Source organism: Peromyscus californicus, unplaced genomic scaffold (genome assembly GCF_007827085.1).
Source record: "Peromyscus californicus insignis strain IS unplaced genomic scaffold, ASM782708v3 Scaffold_6__1_contigs__length_162567912, whole genome shotgun sequence".
Classification (NCBI taxonomy): domain Eukaryota; kingdom Metazoa; phylum Chordata; class Mammalia; order Rodentia; family Cricetidae; genus Peromyscus; species Peromyscus californicus.
In genome coordinates, this window is record NW_026294584.1 from 139,738,708 (window position 1) to 139,759,637 (window position 20,930).

A 20,930-nucleotide genomic window follows, 5' to 3' on the forward strand; every position below is an offset into this window, starting at 1 on the left:
TCAGGTGTCATGGACATCAACAGAGACTGGGGTTGCATCAGAGCCACAAACCCAGACATGAGCCCCAGCAGCCCAGGACCAGACATCACCGGGGCCTGGGTGGCAATGAAGCCATCCACCTCAGCCCACTCTTCATCTCTTTCACCTCTTTAGATATTCCTCTGTCCACAGGACATGAACCATTCTGTCTCTCTCTCTCCTATACCACACTGTACATTTGCTCACCATTATAGTGCCCATCTGCCTGGCACCACAGGTACCAGGTGGGCCTGGTGGGCCTGTGTTTTCTCCTCAGAGTCCAAGGTGGACTACCCCATGCCTGCCTGTGGGTCTCCTTATCCCACTCAGTCTGTCATGGAGCCGGGCAGGACCATGCTTCCTCATCACAAAGAGATCATAATAGTGCCCAACCGCTGGTGCCCTCTGGTAGAGCCTGGTTGGTGCGGGGTATTACTGGAGTCCTCTTGAGGGCCTCTACATAAATTCTATATGCATTTACCTAGTGGAGGTGTGGCAATTTCCTCGTGGTGGGCCTGTGGTTTCTCTAAGGTGTTGTGACAGTCCGAAAGTTTGGAAGCGGCATGTTTCTTTGCACTGGCCACTTCCACAGTAATTGTGACTGAGAGGACTTTTGAAAAGCATTGAAGGTAAAGACAGGTCTCTGCTTATTCCTCCCACCCTCTCCCTTGCCCAGCATATTTTCCCCAGGGACCTATGCCCCTTGCTCTTCTTCATAGGTTGCAGGTGGCATCCTTTTTAGACCTGTGCTTTGTTGTTTTGTAGATGTATGAGATCAAATCAGGAGGCAGCATCGCGAAGAAGTTCAGTGCCATTCTGCAGACGCTTAGCTCACCCCTGCAGCCCAGGGTTCCTGAACACAGCAACAACAGGATGAAAAACCTCTCCTACCCGTTCTCCAGGGAAAAAATGTACCTGTGAGTATGGGAGCCACTTGGGTAGACACTTGGGTGGGGAAGGACCTCCCATGCCATTCCATGCCTGATCCTTGAGGCTTGGGAAATGATGACCCTGGGACCTAGGAGCCAGGTGGAGGAAGTAGCTGTCCTGGGAAAATAGTTCCCACACCTGTGACTGGCCTTTATCTGTGAAGTCACTGGAAACAGCCCTGGACATTCATCCAGGGAACTCTATCTGCTTCTTGGCCACTGTAGAGGATGGATGGGGAGCCAGAGGACAGCCCCGTGTGAACTGTGGAACTCTGTGAGAAGCAAAGTGCTCACCTTGTAGGGAAGCCCCTCTGCCAAATTTATCTGATGAAACCAAGAGAATGTGGAAGAAGGTTCTGGATTTGTGTATACCCATTGCCTACTCACGCTTTCCTTGATTCTGTGGAAATGTTATCCCCATCCAGGAAGTGTAAATAGAAATCTATGGGAAAGGCCATCTGGGAAACTTCTAGAAGGGATGACCCTAGTAGGGACGTGGGAAATGAAAGATGCAGCTGTGAGGCATAAGCCATGAACTAGGAGCTCACGTGAAAACCTGTTGCTCTGGGGGTTGTGTGTGTGATAAGAATTGAGTGAATCAGGCAAAGAAGGGGGTTTGTGTGTGTGATAAGAATTGAGTGAATCAGGCAAAGAAGGGATGTCAAGGCCCAAGAAGACAGGAAGAGCCTTCATTTTTAGAAGCAGTGTTTCTGTGTTCATTAGAGAATGCCTCCCACCATCTCTCCACAATTGATAACAATTCTATGAATGTGAATATGCTGGTTCATAGCAAATTCCCATACCCCTTTGTGACCTTTTCCTGCAAAGAGGAAACCAAAGTTCCTCAGCCCAGGGTCATGCAGATGTAAGTGGCAGTGTAAGGACTAGCATGGCACCCCTTTCTCATACATGTGTGTAATATAGTTTGATCGTATATACTGCTCTTTTTCATATCTTATCTTCCTCCCATTCCTACTGAACCCTTTCTTCTTCTTTAGTACTTCCATGTCTTTCTTGCTTTTGTGACCCACTGAGTTTACATGACTATGGATCGAAGGTTATAAATAGAGCATGGAAACTATCCAGTAGCTGTACCACTGAAGAAAATGACTCCCCTTCTTCCAGTAGCTATTGACTGTTGATGGCTCCTCAAGAAGGGGGAGACTTCCAGAGCCCCTCCCCTATCTATGATGGAGTGTTGAGGGGTCCAGTCTTGTGCAGGTAGCTACAGGGGCTGTGATTTCTTGAGTGCAGTGTCGTGTCTGTAGGATTACTCCTCCTACCTCTCCTGTAGTTCTTACACTGTTTCTTCCTCTTCAGCCGTCGTCTCTGAGCCTCGGAGTGAGTGATGTAGATGTTCTGTATAGGGGTGAGCATTCAACAGCCACATACTCTCAACACTTTTTTACCAGTTTTGAGTCTCCACATTTACGTCCACTTGCTGCAAAAAGAAGCCTTTCTGACCAAAATTTGGAGTGCCTTTAGTCTTGTGTATGAACAAATATTTAGAAGGTAGTTTGTCAACATGTCCACTTAGCAAAGGGACAGTAGTAGGTTCTCCCTAGGGCCTATGACCTTTTTTGCCATGAGCTTTTGACTAGGTTACAATACCAGGCATAGAGTTCCTCTCAAATCCAATAGAAAGTGATTGGTTGTCTCTGTGACAATCATGCCACTGTTTCACATCTTGCTTGACAGTTCAGTGTATCACACAGGGTCCCCAGCTTGTGAACCTGCTACTCTTCTTGTCTCTGGCTTTTTCCATGCTTCTTTCTACTAGGCCTTCATTCATGAGGATGCTGGCCTCTGATCAGCTGTTGCCCACACACTGCCCTTTGTTTCACTTCTGCTATCCTTTAAGGCCAGTTAATAACCAGTTTCTTTTCTAGAAATTTCTATGCTTCTCAATCAGAAGTCTGAGCTCTGTCTTTGACCTTGCATAACCGCAGTCTACACAGCATATGCTTCACTTGATATCGGTCACTGGGACACATGTGACTGGTGACTCCCAGGAGCATAAGGAGAAGGTCCAGTAATCTGTGTCCTCAGCAAGGACGTTGACACAGAGAACACTCCAAAGTTGCTGTGGGACTTTGTATTATTTGATGTTTTGACACAGATTTTTGCTATGCAGCCCAGGCTGCCCTGGAACTCTAGATCCCTCTGCCTTTCAAGTGCCTGGATTCATGGGTGCTTTTTTTTTTTTTTTTGTTCAATGTATGAATACTCACAGGCCTTTCATGAATGAGTTTGGTATCTACTGATGGAATGATAGTGAGAATACAAAATGGAATTTTGAAAGACAAATAGTTATAATCCCCATACCCCTAAACCAGGCTCTTTTAAAAAAATTTATTTTCACTGTGTTTGTCCAGATGTGGGTATATTTCCCACCTGCTTTAATTTTGAAAACTTATCATGGCATAATATTTTCTACCACAAACTTTCTATTTACAAACTTTTCATATTTACAATTTTCAATGCCTTCATGGCAATCTTGCATACCAATTTTGAAGTTGAATAACTGTACTGGATATTTTTATAACATTTTTCTTCTGCTCATGTATTTTCATTGTCAACAATTTCTACAAGGAGTTTTCAGAATTCCTGGGTCAAAAGAAGCATCCATGTTGTGTGTCTGAGTGTGTGAGAACTTCCACGTCTTGCCGTGTTGCTTCCTCAGGGTTTGCCCTGGGCTGTGGGGCCAGTGGTGTCAGGGTAGGGTAGTGAAATGAGTTCACCGTTCACTTTCTTGGATTCTCTAGGTACAACATCCAGGAAAAGGACACCTTCTTTGACAACGCCACACGGAGCCGCATTGTAAGTAAAGGGTATACTGGGTTAGTAAGGGCTTTTGGGAAAGGCTGGATTTGTGGTTAGCAGGGCATTTCCTTTCCCTCCCTGCTATCTCTCATCATTACTTGCCTGGAGTTGCCTAGCAACTCCAGCTGTAAGGTATCCAAGAACTTCCCCATCCCAGTGGTACAAGAAAGAGCAAATAAGTTCACTTGCTAAGGTTGGAGAGGGGTGTTGCTGCTTGTGAACTCTCCATGCAGAGCTTCCTCAGAATCATGGAATGAGGAACTGTCAGGGATGGTAGAACTTGACACCAGTTAAGGTGACCCCTTAACTTACAGCTAAAGAAACCAACCGAGGCTCCGAGAAGCAGTACATCAGATATAATCATATAGATCGTTAGCATCTATATTTACATAGATACTATACGTAGTTATCTCTCTCTATATATATTAGAACAGGACTAGAAGTTGTCCTGATTGCTGGGATACTGTGCCTTTTATGAATATTTTCTCTTTCAACCTCCATGGCAAGAAGTCATGTGATTTTATTTCACAAAAATGCTAATTACCCAGTTTGCCCTGTAATAAAATAGAGCCAACATTCCTGACTATAGCCTGCCCTCCCTCCGTCCCTCCCTTCCTCCCTTTTCCTTCCTCTCCCCTTTCTTTCCTTTCATACCAAAGATTTTATTTGTGGTGGATGTTTGATTCTAATAAAAATCTATGTCTGGCCTCTGTTCCTGTGGCCCCATCTCCAGCCACATAGTATCTTCATTTACCCATCAGTCATTTCTCTACCATTCCCGAGAACACACAGCCTGTTGGCCAAGGAAGGCACGAGGGAGCAGAACTTACCACCTTGTGGGAAGTGCAGGAGTAATAGTTCTTAGGAAAGCGCTTATATTTCCAGTGCTGAATAGATAAGGGAGAGTGACTTAGAAGGACTTCCCGGCCACCTGGGTCATATGGATGGTAAGAAGGGTCAGGGAGCAGGCAAAATTATTTCCAAGACACATACACAAATGGCCTTTACTCTTGCTTTCAAGATGTACAGGAAACCATCTCTGGCCCCTACATGTCATGTTTTAGGAAGAATTAAAAATGAGCATATGATTTCTTTTCCCTTCCTATGGAAAGGGGTGTAAACTTCCTGTTTTCTTTGATGCTATTATAAGTCAATTAATTCTCAACATGGCTTGGCTCCCACACTGTGGGGGGAGTTAGAGGGTGTGGAGATTAACTGATCATGGCAAAGGGCTTGTAAAATAATACAATGCCTTATAAATGCTGTTCCTAATTACTATTACTATTGAATTACTGCTGTATTAGAAGCAGAATTAAACACTCTTGAGCCCCGATCTGCTGGAAGCTATTTATTTACCACTCCCTCTAGGTCTGCGGCTGGAATAGAAGAGTGTGAATAATGAAAATGAAACACATTTCTCACTCATCCCTTCTTCTAGAAGCTTCCTTTTCTATGCTCTGCCTTTTTCTCAGTCTACCCCAAACTATGAGAAGGACAAAAAAGAGCCTCGAGTTTCATCCTGACCACCCTGGCCTTTTGACTGATGTCTCATTTGCATGCATCTGTGACTGTTTTCTGTCCCCCTCCCCTTCTTCGTCGGCCCAGCCATTTACTCCCTTCTTTCAGATAAGATACCCTTGCTTGGCCAGGCTGAGGCTTGGGACCCATCAGGAAGTCATTAGATGGCCATCAGTGAGCCACCTGTATCTTAGGTTTTCTGCCAGGAACACCCCTCCATGTGAGAGGTAGCCTCCACAGTCCGATGGTGCAACAGTTCTCTGGAGCTTTCAGGCTTGTGGGACTTGAACTGCCACAGAGCACGAGGCCCACAGACTCCCACTTCTGCTTTAGGAGGAAGCTGCTGTGATCGGGCAGGGTGCGAACTCAGGAACAGTTTGGGCAAAGGAGAATGCGGGGATAGGCGGTGTGCTTCCGCACTAAGCACTGCCACGTTCGCGGTCTTCCAGAGACTTCCTAGTTCCCTGTCAGGGTGCTCCTAGCAGAGGAACAGAACCTCCGATGTGGGTTCAGGCCCCTCTACATCTGACTGCATGCCCTGTGCTGTCCCAGCATTCCCTCCGGCTCTCCTAGTTAGCATGTGCCTCTGACTAGAGGAGTAAGCAGGTCTGGTAAGGGAGCCCCACCTTCCCTGAGGCTCCCAGACAAAAGAAGAGAAGTTTGTCTGGAAGACAAACCCCACCACTTCCTCCCTGGCCCTCTGGTTTCCCTCCCTTCTCTCACTGCAGCCAATTTATAGCTCTTTATTGATTCATTTTTGTTTCAGGGTGGGAAGGAATGAGGCGTGCGTGTGAGGGGTTAAATTCTTTGCTTCCTCAAAATACTCAAGCCTGAATGGGTTTGACAAGTAGGCCATGAGCTCCGCACATGCTTGGCGCCCCCTCCCTCCAAATGAGGCCTGTGCCTCTGTCCCAGCCAGCCTGCCTCACAGGGTGGTGACGCACATGGTCCAGGCGTTCACAGCCCTGCTGTCCTTCCCTTTTAGGTACATGAGATTCTGAAGCGCACAGCCTGTTCTCGAGCCAACAACACGATGGGTAAGGAACCCTCCAGTGCGGTGGTCCATGAGGCGGCGAGGGGCTGGGGGCGGCCCTGTCAACACCTTCCTTGGTGGGCAACAGGGAGAGCAGCGGACCCACGCCCCCCAAGCAGGGCTGCTTCAGCTTCGACTGAGCAGCCAGTCTGGGCTGTGGAGCAGAGGCGCCTATAATACACGACATGTCTAGGGTGCTCCCGGGCTGTTGAAACCTCTCCAGGACGTCTCGTTCATGATGGTTGAAGGTTCCTTCCTCTTTCTAGTACTGTGTACATCTCTCACTGTAGCTGGATCATTTTTGTCCTGCTTTGCTTTTGATTGCGGAGATAAACACCATGACCAAAAGCAACTTGGGCAGGAAGAGGGAAGCTGGGACAGGGAAGCTGGGCCAGGAGCTCAACACAGGAGCCCGGAGGCAGGAACTGAAGCAGAGTCCAGGAAATTGCTCACTGTTTCACTCCATGTGACTTATTCAGCTGCTTTTCTTATACAGCCTAGGTTTACCTGCCCAGGGATGACACCACCCACAGTGGGCTTAGCCCTCTTACATCAATTATCAATTAAGAAAATGCCCCTTACAGATATGCCCACAGGCCACACTGTTGGAGGCAGTTCCTTAGTTGAGGTCCTCTCTTCCCAGGTGACTCTAGCTTGTGTTAAGTTGACCAAACTAACCAGCATACAATAGTTTTAAGTAACTACAGCCTATTTTCACTTACTGTTTTTAGGAAGAAAAATATCTTAGAGGTCTTAGGTGGGTTTAATCCTTTCATTTTCAACATGAAGAAACTACTTCCCCCCCAGGACAGGGTGAATGACTAATACAAGACTATTCAGTAAGGGGCTGTGAGGTCCAAATGTGCTTCTCGTCAGCCCAGCATTCTCTCCACTGTAACTAGTGGAATCCATTCACCTTGCGATATGTTTTTCAAATATGAGTGTTTCTGTACCCTTGGATAAGGAGCCTCAGCACTTCAGAGTACACACACTAAAGCAGGCAGTCTGATGATGATGGATCGTTCAGAGATGCATATTGTGGCAGAGATAAAAACCTCCCCATTTTTATACTCGTTCCCAGATCAAGTCACCAGCCCACTGATTCTCCTATATGCTCTCTCTTTGGGGTTCTTACCAACCTCGTTCTCTTTCTTGCTCATTCTTTACACTCATGGCTTTGATTCATAGACAGTGAGCCCTGGAGGTGTGTAGGAACCATTGTTTATGACCCTCTGCTCCTATGCACCCAGCTTTCTACTCTGTGCATTCCACTCAGTTGACTTTATCTAATGAATTAATTTTAAAAATGCCAAGCTTATTAGTCCCATAGCGATCGCTAGTGAGTTTCTGACTGTGTTCACAGGCGGTGACTTAACCTTTCTACAGCCCAGCTTCTTTTGTGTGGGATGGAGATCATAAACGTATCTTTCAGAGTTTTTGTAAAGATTAAACAGGCAACTGTGAGTTTGCTTTATAAACTGGAAAGTCTTTAAAAACTGGGGCTTTGGGAAGGGATAATCCCCAGGATTATTGGAAGGTCACAGGAAGCTGCCTGCTTCAACTGATTCTGTTTTCTTTTGCCTTTTAGGATTTAGTGTGTGTGTGTGTGTGTGTGTGTGTGTGTGTGTGTGTGTGTGTGTGTGTGGTCTCAAAGTCAAACATCGTTAGGATTTTGTGGTTGCCTGGTAGTGTTCAAAATTTTACTTCCCTCTGAGACATTCAAAAAAGCATCTCCTTTGAGGACCTGTTGTGCGTCAAAAGATGCTACAGAAGCCGAGGAATGCCAAGATGAATTTGACCTGCTGTGTACCCTTCAGGGGCTCCTGGTGAAGACACTCAGCCATTTGTGTAAATAGGTAATTCTGAGATAATGCTTCAGGTGCTGTAATAGTCACATACACAAGGAAACAGGAGCACCAAGCAGGAAGCATTTACCTTTCAGTGTAAACAGAAATTATCCAGCATCAGTTTCGTGGCTCCCGGAGACAGTGGTGTGCCAGGGAAGATCACCAGTTACAAATGGCACTGGGAACACAGGAGACTTGTCCAGGGCTGCATGTTGAGTTAGAGTTGTGTCAAGTGGACCTAGAACTTGGCTGTCCCTGCTCTGATCTAGTCCTACTACCTTCGAAATGCTGTGAGCCAGCGGTGGGGTCCGGGTGAGTCTGAGGGCCAGTTAATGGCCCGTTAGCTGCTGCTGACACCCTCGCTTTGTACAGAGGGACAGTTGAACTGGGCTTCTCAGCAGAGGAGGACTCGGAAGGCTGTCCTCAAGTGACTTGACTTCTGCCTTTGGAGCTCTTTGACCAACTTATGAATCTCCCTGGTGGATCAGAAACAAGCAAGAACGTGACAGGGTCAGAAACAGCAAAGGATACAATACTGTGAAGCTTGGCGATAACATGGACCTTTGAGCCAGGAGATGTGTTTAGATTTTCTTGCCTATCTCTCTGGTTTCCTAAGAGGTGAAGGAAAAAACACAAATGGGTAGAAGGGACAGAAGTTCTCCAGAGAACTGCTGTCTTATAAATGGAGGAGAAAAAGAGAGAGCAGGGTTGGATTTGGTATTGCAGGCACACCCCTCCCCGACCTGGATCTGGCCTTGGGTCTGGCCTTCTGTATGGTCCTTAGACTTGTGATGCACGTACAATGCTTTAGTATCGTTCTCATTGCACTTAACTGCAAAATTAGACAACGGAAATGGCGGTGCGGATAACAGCAGGGCCGCCGCCCTCCCACTCAGTCTCATCACTTCTTCTCTTTGTAGACAACACATTTTTATTGATGCCGGCTTTTGGAAAGCACCAGCCTCTATATAAGCTGCATGTACTGATTTATTTATATTTCTGCCTTGTTCCATGACATTTCTGAAGTGGCTTACAAGGAAAACAATAAAACAAGCCTAATATAAATAATAAATTAAAAAAATAAGAACCAGGGAAAAAAACACAAATTAAAATTGAATGTCTAAATTGGGAGAAAAAAAAAACCAATATAAATATCCAAACCATAAGGCTCTAGAGCTTCTGCAGTTGTGTTCCAAACTTAATCCTGAGCAAAGGAAAAGGGGCCTATGCTCAGTCTCGTGGCTGTCCCTGCCGGAAGCCACATCCTTTGGGGTAGAAATCTTTCCCAAGCCAATCACAGAAGTCCTTCCTTTCTTACTGCGCCCTTTGTTCCTCCATCTAAGTACTAAGCATGGCTGGCTCTGCTGGATCTCCGGCATCAGATGAATGGGGGTGTTCAGGTGATATGGCCGTAGACTCCAGCAGGTATGCTGCAGGTGAATGCATGGGCAAGCATGCCACTGGATGGCCACTGATGAAGGAAGAATGCATCCGTGTGTGTGTGTGTGTGTGTGTGTGTGTGTGTGTGTGTGTGTGTGTGAGAGAGAGAGAGAGAGAGAGAGAGAGAGAGGGTGTATGTGAGTGTGTGAGAGAGTATGTATGAGTGTGTGAGAGTGTGAGCGTATGTTGTGTGAGTGAGTGAGTATATGTGAGTGTGTGTGAGTGTGTGAGAGTGTATGTGAGTATGTGTGTGTGAGTATGTGAATGTGAGTGTGTGAGAGTGTGCTTGAGTGTGTGTGTGTGTGTGTGTGTGTGTGTGTGTGTGTGTGTTTCCTCCTGGATTATCAAAGGCTCTTTGGGCTCATTTCTTGAGTTCTTGACCTGGTGACCTCCTTCCCCACGCTTTGCTGTTTACAGTTTTCCTGTGCCGTTTGGGAGACAGGCAAACAAGCACCTTAAAATTCTGGTAAAGAGAAATTGAAGGAGGGGTTGCTGCCAGGATCCTGCTGTGGATAGAGCAGGCATCATCGGGGGAGTAGGTTTTATGAGCTCTGCGTTAGCTGTTTATAGATAGTTATCCTTGCTTCTGGGTGTTCTGTGGTGGGAGCTAAGCAGGTAGGAGATCTCTGAACCAATAAGGCATTTATTATAGCCAAAATTCATGTGTATAGTAGAATGTTTTCCCAAGAACATTCCTATCTTTAGTTCTTTTGGCCCATTAGACCCCCATGAGAAGCAGGTCCAACCAGTGTTACCTAATTCCATAGCATAATTGCTGACGAGCACACTGTGGCAGATTTAGGGCCAGGGTGAGTGACAGCTTCCTTGGCTCTCCTCTAGTGTTCTGTAAGTCAGTCAATTGACAGCAGAAGTTATCAGGAAAGGTTTCCCAGAGGACTTGGAAGATGACCCTTTCATTCATTCAAAAACTATTCGAGACCTACTGGGTGTCATTCAAATTCTAGAGCTGGATAATATAGTAGCAAGTGAAACAGAAACAAATTTTTCTTTGCGGGGAGTTGACATTCTAGTGAAGGGAGATGGAAAATAAGCCAATAAACAAAATGGACTCGTCATGCAGGACATGCATTTAAATGGAAGAGTAAATAAAGAAAGGGTCTGGAGATGGGGGTGTTTCAAATGAGATGCAGAGAGGGACTTCCAGAGGAGGGGTAATGAGTAAGCATGGGGCTGTCTAGGAGAAGTGATTCGTGAAAGGAGAGCAGGTAAGACAGGGATCAGATGCAGCAATTGCAGAGTCAGCCAGTATCCTGGCAGCAGGAGTGCCACATGCAGGACCATCCAGGCAAGGCATCGAACCACCGTTCACAGAAGCCCAGGGTGGAAATTGTAAGGTACCAGGAGTGATGCAGCAATCTGAAACTCAGAGTGCCAGAGCTGTCTACCTTTCTAGACCTATAACTGGGCAGAAGCCCTTGGGTCATAGAGGAATGTCCTTATGCAGGTGACTGGACAGAAGGCCAGGAGTCTCAAGCCTTTCTCCTCCCTCTGAGGGGTGGGAAGTAGGAGGAGACCACAGACTATGTCGGTCTACTCCTATCAACTGGGGCAGGGTGGAGATATATCGAGAAGGGGAACTGGATGGTAGGTATGTACCTGGCATGGATGGAATTGTGGGTCCCTCCAGTTCTGGGATGAACAAACTGGGAAACTGGAGCAAGTCACAACCCCTCCCTGGCCTGTTTCTGGCCCACCAGGCAACAGAAATTCTGTAGCATTGCTGAAACCCCCACCTAGCTCTGACGTGTACTAGAACCTGTGATTCTAAAGGGCCATGTGGTCTCCTTTACATACAAGACGATGAGGCCAGAGGAGAGACTCACCATTCTACAAATGTGCAAAGGAGTCAGGACTCCAGTCAGGACCTGGGCTCCAGGACACCTACAGACCTCAGGACGGGTGGGAGTGGACAGTTATAGGAAAAGGGATGCCAACTTGCAGGATTCAAATTAGTCTGTGAGGCTAATTAGAAGAAGTCTGTCCTCCTGGATTAGCTCTTTGAAACATGACCTCAGGATATGGTGGCCGTACACTTCCATGGCATCAGAGCCACCTGCTGTCCTGGTTACAATTCCAGTCACCAGATTCCGTAGGTGATGCTCTGAAATCTGCAGGGACAAAGTGTTAGGATGAGCGCTGTCACTATCTACTCGGGTGATTCCCAGGAACCCCAAAGTCAGCTAAAGAAAACGAGAAGGATACAGGTACAGCAGGGTGGGCTGATACAGGCGTCTTGATCTAATGACATTTAGGGATGTGGAGAGCATTACAGAAGGCTCTGCCTCTTGGTTCTCAGAAATACCCGAGGGTAACCACGCCTGCCTATAAAGAGCCCACTTCTTGTCATTTTCTAAACTGCATCATAGGAGCATGCGGAAATGAATGTACAATGCTAGTTCCCTCTCCTTGCCTTTGATTCTCCCCTCTTTGGAGAGGGTTGAAATTAGTATCAAAAAGGCAAAACAGGAGTATCTGACCTTGAGAAAGTGAGGGCGTGGTGTCCACGGAGGCCAGAAGAGAGCATTGAATCTTCTCAAGTTAGAGTTATAGACAGTTATCAGTCACCTGGTGTGGGTCCTGAAACTGAACTGGGGTCCTCTGCAGCAGCAGCGGCAGCTCTTGGCCACTGAGCGATCTCTCCAGCCCCTGCACATTAACATCCTAGGTTCCTCCCATCAGCCCCCTGGAGAGGGAGCATCTCAGCTTCTCCTTAGTTTCCACCCCGCAAGCGAGAGATTATGAGCTAATGTACACACTCTTCAGAGATGAACACTATTTACAAGCTAGGCTCTGCCTAGTGGGAGAAGCATGTGAGTGGTCACACCCTTGGTCGAGCCCCACCATGCCTTTTTAATCATTGTCACATTTCCCAAGGTCAGCTGCCAGGGTCCTGGATGTGTGCTCCATCATGCAATGCTTTTAAAGCATGCTTATCCGTGGAGAGAAACCCTAGCCTTCTTGACCATATCACAGGACAAACACCTTTCTTGCTCCTTCATATGGAAGTTATTATTGCCTTTCCATGGATAGAAAATTACAGATTGATGGAGGTACGTTTTCATGGACATTTGGTGTCAGAGCATTGAAATGAATGTATGCTCTGGGCATCTCCCCTCCTGCTCAGGAGACGATGTCTTAATTATTTTGACCGGAGCCAGACCATGGTGTGTGTTGTAAACATCTGGTTTATCATTCATCCAGCTGAACTGGTTTCTATTTTGTTAGAAGAAAAGGTTTGGGATTAAAGACATTTAAGTAATTAAGCACACGTCAAGACAATTTGGTGATGGGTAAATATAGTCTCTGTTAAATGTGCCGTCTGGGGGCTCTGGTTTAGATTTACGTCCGGCTGGAGGATAGGGATGAAAGCAGAATGCTGGGCTGAGCAGGCCCTGTTGTGGAGCGAATTAAAACCAAATGGGTTTTCAGGAGGACAGCACCATCCCTCTAAGTACCTGTCCCAGAGGATGAAAGTTTCCTTTGAGTTTGGCCCACAGGGAGCAGAGCCGTGCTCCCTGCCACCCAGCAGCACTTGTAGGTTTAATGAGACTCTCTCTGGGAGGCGGACCATAAAGTCCTGCACTTTGTTCTCACTTCGTGTCTGCGGAGCCAAAGGCAAGGCTCGGGCTTTGGATGCGCGTGTTCAGTTAGCCGTGGCAGGATCCTGAGTCTATTCTGGTCCTGGTCTTTAACTCTGAGGCTTCTGGGTGTAAAGGGGCCATGATGCTGGGCTGGTCTCCCAGGCTGTTTAAAGAGTGACCGACCCGTGCTGTGTGATGAGGAATCAGTGCCTTTCCCTTTGGGGGTTAGAGTTCTAAGCAACAGGTATGCAGCTGCTGGAGGTGTGAAGGAGAGATGGGGCTGGTGACTTTGGGGATCAGCTTATGTGGGACCCCAGACTCTATGCCTTGCTTGAATGGAGGCTTTGCTTTTCTTTAGGGACTAGAGAGAAATGAAAGAAAATATCTTTGAAGCTTTCTGCTTCTCCATGACCTTCATTCTGGGAGGAAGAAGACAAAAGCTTGCCTTCTCTCTCTCTCTCTCTCTCTCTCTCTCTCTCTCTCTCTCTCTCTCTCTCTCTCTCTCTCTCCCTCTTCCCCCTCTCTTTTCCCAGCCCCCACTGTGCCTAATACGGTGAGGGAAGAGTATACATGTGATCCTGAAGAAGAAAGCGCTGCCACTGTGGCCACATGAATGGTGGATGATGGAACCAATTAGCCCGTTTTTGTTGTAAAGGAAGGAAAAAAAAATCAAAAATTTTCAAAGCAGGGATTCTTTCTCTTTTTGAGAAACGTTTGATTATTTTCTTTTCCTTTCAAACTGATTTCCATGCTTGTTTGGGGTAGAGTCTTGGTTTCTGAAGTCTGGGAGTGAAAGAAGAGGCTTGTGCGGCCCTGCTTCGGTAGGGTAGCTGTGACTGTGCAGTTACTTTTTGGCTCGCCTCACCCCCTCTCCTCCCTTCTTCTATGAGTCCTCCCTCCTCCCTTCTTCTATGAGTCCTCCCTCCTTCCTTGCCCCCAACAGCACTGATTGGGATCACCCATGTGCTACCACCTAGGTGTCCTATGGGAGGTGCCCAGCTACGGGTAACAGAGAAACATTCAATTACATCATTTGGGAGCCCTGTATCTAAGTCAGAATAACTCAGATTTCATAACCCTGACGTCGTCTTCGCTCCAAGGCAAAAGACCACTCGCCTGGACTTCCTGTCTTAGGAGGCAGACTAATCAACTGGGGTCTAGAGTTTCCTCATCAGGATAGCTTGCCAAACAAGGCACTGAGGAGGGTGTGTGTGTGCCAGTGGGGGGTGGGGCGCTTGCTAACTACAAGAGATCCTGAGTAAGTGCAGCCAAGGGCTGACGGCTTTTCAATGGTCCCCCTTCAGTGTCGGAACAGTGAACTAGGTGCAGTCAGTCCCCTCTGAGCCGTGCATGTTACAGGCTGTGGAAGACCCAGAACAACAGGAAGCCTGTGTCCTGGGAGGGGAATGAGCCGTAGGTGGAGTCATGTGGAGAGCTTTAGATGAGACGGAAATGGGTGGACAGCTCAGCCCCCAGGGGACTGAGATCTTTTGAGGACAGGCCATATGAGCTCAGATTGTCAGTCTGTCAGTGTCTGTCAGTCAGACACACTGTGCTGAGAAGCTGAGACTGAGCAGGAGAGCCAAGGAAAGTGAAACACCTGCTTCCCCCTCCTGCCTCCCGCCATGAAGTGTTGGGACTGTCTTTGGGGTATATATAGCTGCTATGGCAACTGTGGGGTGTGAATGAGGTCATTCTTGGGGTGTGGTCATGCTGGGGATCCTACCTGTCCGACGCTTCAGCCTCTATCCATGCCGACAGCATGTTTGTAGCTTTGAAATACCAGCTCACCCCCACGGGCCCACCTCCGTTCTCCTCCCTTTGATTACTGTGGGATGGCTTCATATTGCTGTGGTTAGGGCTCTTGAACTGATTAATGATGCTCTGACTGAAACTGTAGTCTTCTGAGTAAAACAAATCTGTAACTTGTCCACCCCGGCACCCTTCCCCCATCTGCACCCCTCCTCTCAGCACCTCTTGACCCCCAAAGTTATTTCTCATGTTTTACGTTAATCCCACAGAGGAAACTTGAAATTGCAAGAGGACTGCTAGCTCTTGAAGGCATCCGCACACTCAGTTTTCAAATCCCTGGAGGTAGCCATGTCTACCAAGCATCTGCGGGGCCTGAGGGGCATGGTATATGTGGCACACTAGAATTGTGATGAATCTTGGCAAGGCTCGAGAATTAAGGACTGATGGGAAAGAGAGGACTGTTTGAAATCCTCTTTGGTGTCTGAATGTGTGGGTGTGGCTGGACACATGAGGTAGAAATGATGAATTTTAATGCGGTGATGCCTAGATCTGTGTGTGTCCCAGCCTCATGGTGGATGCAGAGCCAATAACAACACAGACCACTCAGCATCTGGGCATCATGCTGTTTTCCTCTGAACTCCATAATTTTGACTTACTGCTGTCCACCGCCTCTCTACAAAGAATGGTTCAGGAATGAAAGTGTGTGCAAGGTCAAAGGGAAATTACTGGGTACCTGAAACTTCCGTTTCTTTCTCTCTGAGATTGAATGTGGACCCTGGTATGCAGGATCTTAGTACTCTGAGTTGGCAAGATACAATTTCTCCTACCTGGAAGCTGGTGACCCAGGTCAGCTCATCCTAACCAGAACATACAGACTTCTTTATAGCCTCAATAAAAGCAAGAATGAAACAAGCAAATAACTGTGTCCTTACGTGAGCAGAAGCTCTCTGCTGTCGGTGTATCGGAGTTAGAGAGAGAGAGAGCAGCATCCATCCAGTCAGCATTTGCTCTGGGCAAGAGGCATGAAGTACGGTTAGGAGTAAACAACAAGTCCCTGTGTAGTTTGCTGGCTGGCTTTTTTCTTTCTTTCTTTCTTTCTTTCTTTCTTTCTTTCTTTCTTTCTTTCTTTCTTTCTTTCTTTCTTTCTTTCTTTCTTCCTTCCTTCCTTCCTTCCTTCCTTCCTTCCTTCCTTCCTTTCTGTCTGTCTGTCTTTCTTTTTAAATCTCAGGGCATCTTTGCCTTTTAAAATGTTGGCACTTGCTGTGAGACTGAGTCTCCTAGTAATGTCAGAGCAGGCACCCATAAAGTCTCCCCAACTGCCTAATCATGAGCAGGACAAGGACAACGCCAATAGACATGGCAAAGTGAATGGGGGGAAGCCCACAAGGCCTCAACTCGGCACAAAGAACTACAGGTAACAAAGGAAGGAGGGTGTGAGGGGTAGTCCGCCCCAGGGAAGAGCACACCAGCTGGTTATCCAATACCAGATAGTCCGCCCTGAAAACATGCATTCGAGTAACATTATACAGACTGAGAAGGCTGTGTTTAGGAATATATATGTATATACATGTGGATATATGTATGTAACAAAATTAACAAAGAGACCATAAATTTGAAAGTCAAGGTGAAGCAAATGGAGAGGTTTAGAGGGAAGAAAGGGGGAATGATGTAATTATATTATAACTCAAAAATAAAATAAACAATAAATTATTGGGGGCATTCAAGAGATTTTATTTAGATGGTTTTTATTAACCAGATTTTATTGTACTAGAGTTAAAACTGAGAAATATATGGAGTACAAGAAGGCATAAGCATATATTCTATCAGCCAAGGGGATGACATCACGATGTGCCACAAAGCCCCTTTATGTATCCATGAAAGAGTTAGTGTAAAGGGCAAATAATGACAGTGACATTACAGTATGCTCACAACCTTGTCACCATTAACATTCCACAGTATGAGGGCCATGGAAGAGTCAGAGGTCTCCCAGTGATCCCTAAACCTTATTTTGAGACCTGCTGTGCAGAGTATCTCTAATCTCAGGGCTATCACAGTCTGGGCAGGCAGGCCAGTCACCATAACAACAAACTCCTGTGAAGAGACTGGAAGGTAGGATGGGAAACACTGACATCAACTTTAATTTATCATGGTCAAAGTCGTCCATCGGAACACGTCTATGCTGATATGGAACACAGAGGGTCCCAAATGATGCTTGTGGCCGTGTGGTGTGGAGGACATTGAGCTAGAGTAACCAGTATGGCAGAAGGGTTGTGAAGGTTCAGACAGTATATTAATGTGAAAATGTCACTGGGATTTGGGAAATGGACAACATTTCCCTTATACTAAAAACTAAGCTCCAGGAAGGGCCTGCAGAGTGGAGGGATATAGAGGAGAATGCAATGATTCACAGCTGGGAGCACATGAGGGTTTAATATTTATGGAAATATGGGTTGAGAAGGCCCTACATTAGCGTTCTTATTCTCATCTTCTTTCTCTGTAGGTATTAATTCTCTGATAGCAAACAATATCTATGAGGCTGCCTACCCACTTCATGATGTAAGTACTCTCTCTTCATGTCCCTTTCCCACTCCTTGCTTTCTCTTTTCTCTCTCCCTCCCCCTCTCCTCCCTCCCTCCCTTCCTCCCTCCCTTCCTTCCTCCCTTCCTCCCTTCCTCCCTCTCTCCCTCCCTCCTTCCCTCCCTCCCTCCCTCCCTCCCTTCTCCCTTCCTTTCTTTCCCTTTTTGATACAGGGTCTCACTCTGTGACCCAGGCTTGCCTCAAACTCACGAGCCTCTTAATTCAGCTTCTGAGAGCTGGGATTACAGGTGTGTGCCATGGCTGCCTGTAAATACTATTTTTATCACCATGTTCTTTCTAATCTTCAGAAGTTGAAGCCACAGGTCTTGGGGTAGGTGAATATATGGCAAAACGAGGCAGGAGTGAACTCTGAGACTGAAACGCCTTTGCCAACCCTGAAACCTTCTCATTGCTGAAGGTAACACGTGGTTCAGTTTTTGCCAAGGGTCTCAAACTGTCCTCCCAGGCATTTTCACAGATGGCAAGAGGCATTGGTTTTTGTCCGAGCTTTCCTTGACACCTTATCTTTGTTTTTGGCAACAGTGTGAAAATACAGATGTTGTATATGGTTGATTAAAAGTATGCGTGGCTGAGTTGTTAATGAAGGCAGGTGGATGGCCATGGAAGAAACCTCAGAGGCTTGGGTAATACACAGGCAGGAAGCACTCCTTGCCTGGGAGTAACCTTCTTCCCAATATGCAATGCGATCATTTTTTCAAGACAACTTGTGAAGAATTAGGCAGCCCTTAAACTGAATACCTCTTGGCTTCACCATCATCCAACATCTGTCACCCAATGCAGCCACAGGAGTCCGACCAACAGGCCTTCCAAGTTCTGACATCTTTGCTGTGGAGCATATAAAGCTAAGTCCTGCCAGTGGTGGACATGGGATGACATTTTACTTCATATCCTAACCCATTGACAGGTGCAGACCCTACCATTGCATGGGTTAAGAGTAGTAACCTGGGCTCATATCTAAGGTACATGAGGGGGGCATTTTCTGTGAAAAGCTATCCTAATTAAACACTGCAAGGTGACGACTAAGAAATCTAATATTGGCTCCTGACCATGCAATGTTTCTGACTTTCCTTAAATAGAAATGAAAGAAAGGGATGGCATTAGAAAATTAAAAAAAAAAAAAAAAGAAAAAAAGAAAATCCTCTCTCATTTGGCATTGGTTTGGGTGATTTTGTTGACTTTATCGAGTATTTCTTTTCCCCTGCAGGGTGAATATGACAGTCCAGGGGATGATATGAATGACAGGAAGGTAAGCCTCTTTTGTGCTGCACTGAGGACCTTGGGTGTGTAAAACCATGGCTGGGTGTGGAACTGGCTGCAGGTGTCATAAGTGTTCCATTTACACATCTAATTTTAATGGTTTTCTCATCACAAAATCTTCATCCTACCCTTCAAAGACAAGAGCACCAACTGAAAGGCACTGACTGTCAAACTTCCTTAAAGTACAGATATGAACACCTTGGCAGAGACTGAACACATTGCCCAAGGTTACACTGCCCTAGGGAGAAGTGCTTACAATCCCCTTGCCTCTGGTGTCCCTGACAAAAATGTGTGATTATCCGTGGGTATCCATTATGGGTTCTTTTGGGTCATCTTTATGACATTTTCCCATCCTATAGGCAGGCAAGCAGAGTAAAACCACTCCTAAATTACAAAGGGGAACGCTAAGGGAGAAGGAAGCTCCAGCAGGCTGCACATGAGAGGGAACTAGGAACCAGAGGACGGTTAGGAGAAGGATGATGTTTTCTTCAGAGGGACCACTCCAGTGGTGGCCACAGCTCCTGACCATATGATATGTTGCCAAGCTCCCTGAGATGATGCTTGTTTTGTTGGCTGGTACTCTGGCACCACGGGGTCATCCAGGTATATGCAATAAAGGATGGTTCTAGCCTCTTTGGTAAGGATAGGTCTATCAGTTGCTCATGGCATCCTGTTGCCCAGCCTCCAGCGGCTCTAATGTCCAAAGTTGGGGGGAGGGGGAGGGAGGGATGAGGAATCGAAGCTCAAGAGATTCCTTCCCCCCAACCCTGTTGTCTGGAAAACCACTCATGCCCCACGTTGCCTTTCGAGCAGCCTTCTTTTTATCCTGCCTATTAGTCCCTGTTATGAAGTGTTAAGTATTAAAAACATAAAAGGTCTTTTCCAGAAATACTGCTGTGATTGCTTACACATGTCCCCACTCTGCCTGCCTGGGGAATCTGCTGTAGTATTGTGATGTCTCAACCTCATCTGTTTCCTATCTGATACTAATAGCCTCGGTGTTTAATTTCCTGAAAAGTCCCGCATCACATTTAAAGGAAAAGGAGGAAGCGCCCCCCCCCCCCCCCATCTCACCTCTCTCAGCCGACCGTTTTCTGCCCTCCTACACTCTGATTTCCATGCCTCTCCCCTTTAAATGGTCATTACTAGCCATTGCCTGCCCAAGAAACTGCCTGCTGGATGGTAAGGACCTCAGCCTATCTAGGAGTATCACAGAGTCCAGGGATACACAGTTAACTCAGGGAAATCCAGACGGCCCTCTGCTATGGGCACTTGTACAGAGAAGCAAAGTGCAGTCTGTCCAAATAGATGTGTATTTATTTCTGGAGTAAGGTTGTATTGTTAACACGATATTATTATTATTATAAATACATTAGCCCATGCTCAGGCTAGTGTAAGGGTGATAGCACATCCTCCTGCTGGCAGAAGGCTCTGAGAGTCAGTGGGAGACCTGCTAGGTAGAGTGGTATCTCACCAGGTAATTCCAGTGCTGATGGCATGATGCTGCTCACAGGTGAACAAGTGTCTCTAACAACAAGAGGTCCCCTTTGTATGGTTTTCACTTCGGTTTGCTGGCCCGTTATGTCACTTTTACTTTTCTCTTCCTGGGCATGGGTAGAGAAGAGAACTTTGGCATGCTGTGAGATAAACGAAACCCTAGTGGAAAATAAAAGCTTTTTTTCCTGACCACCTAGAAGAAAACTGATACCCAGTGAGGATAGGAGACTGGCTGCAATGTCTATAGATGATTTTGGAGTCATGACTAAAACTGTGGCCACCAGACCACAAGGGATTCTTACTCCATAGGCGTGACTGATGTGCAGGGGAGCCTACAGAATCCTAGAGCAAGGCTTAAACTTTACCCTCAAACCCATTTTGCTTTGGAAACTTTTTTCCATGAACCAGGATATGTAGGTATATAAAATAGGTGTATGAGTCAACATTAATTCCTAATAAATCGGCAGTTTAATTTGAATCAGTTTTTTTGGTATACATATAGTTTTTACATTGTCCCAGTTCCGAGAAAACCCAGAAGCTTGTCCTTAGATTCCCTCACTAACACATTTGAAAACATTTCTAATGAGATTACATTTGTCATCTTCAGAAATAACGT

At 46.5% G+C, this 20,930-nt stretch overlaps 1 protein-coding gene across 2 annotated transcripts in view; it reads left to right on the plus strand.

Annotated features, from left to right (window-relative positions):
• Ano2 (anoctamin 2) overlaps positions 1–20,930 on the plus strand; it is a 347,394-nt gene that overhangs the window by 102,046 nt on the left and 224,418 nt on the right. For both annotated transcript variants that reach the window (XM_052721782.1, XM_052721784.1), the window contains 5 exons: positions 784–935; positions 3,713–3,767; positions 6,274–6,325; positions 17,463–17,518; positions 18,765–18,806. In XM_052721782.1, the coding sequence (XP_052577742.1) occupies positions 784–935; positions 3,713–3,767; positions 6,274–6,325; positions 17,463–17,518; positions 18,765–18,806 (357 nt within the window). The remainder of the gene's footprint in view (positions 1–783; positions 936–3,712; positions 3,768–6,273; positions 6,326–17,462; positions 17,519–18,764; positions 18,807–20,930) is intronic.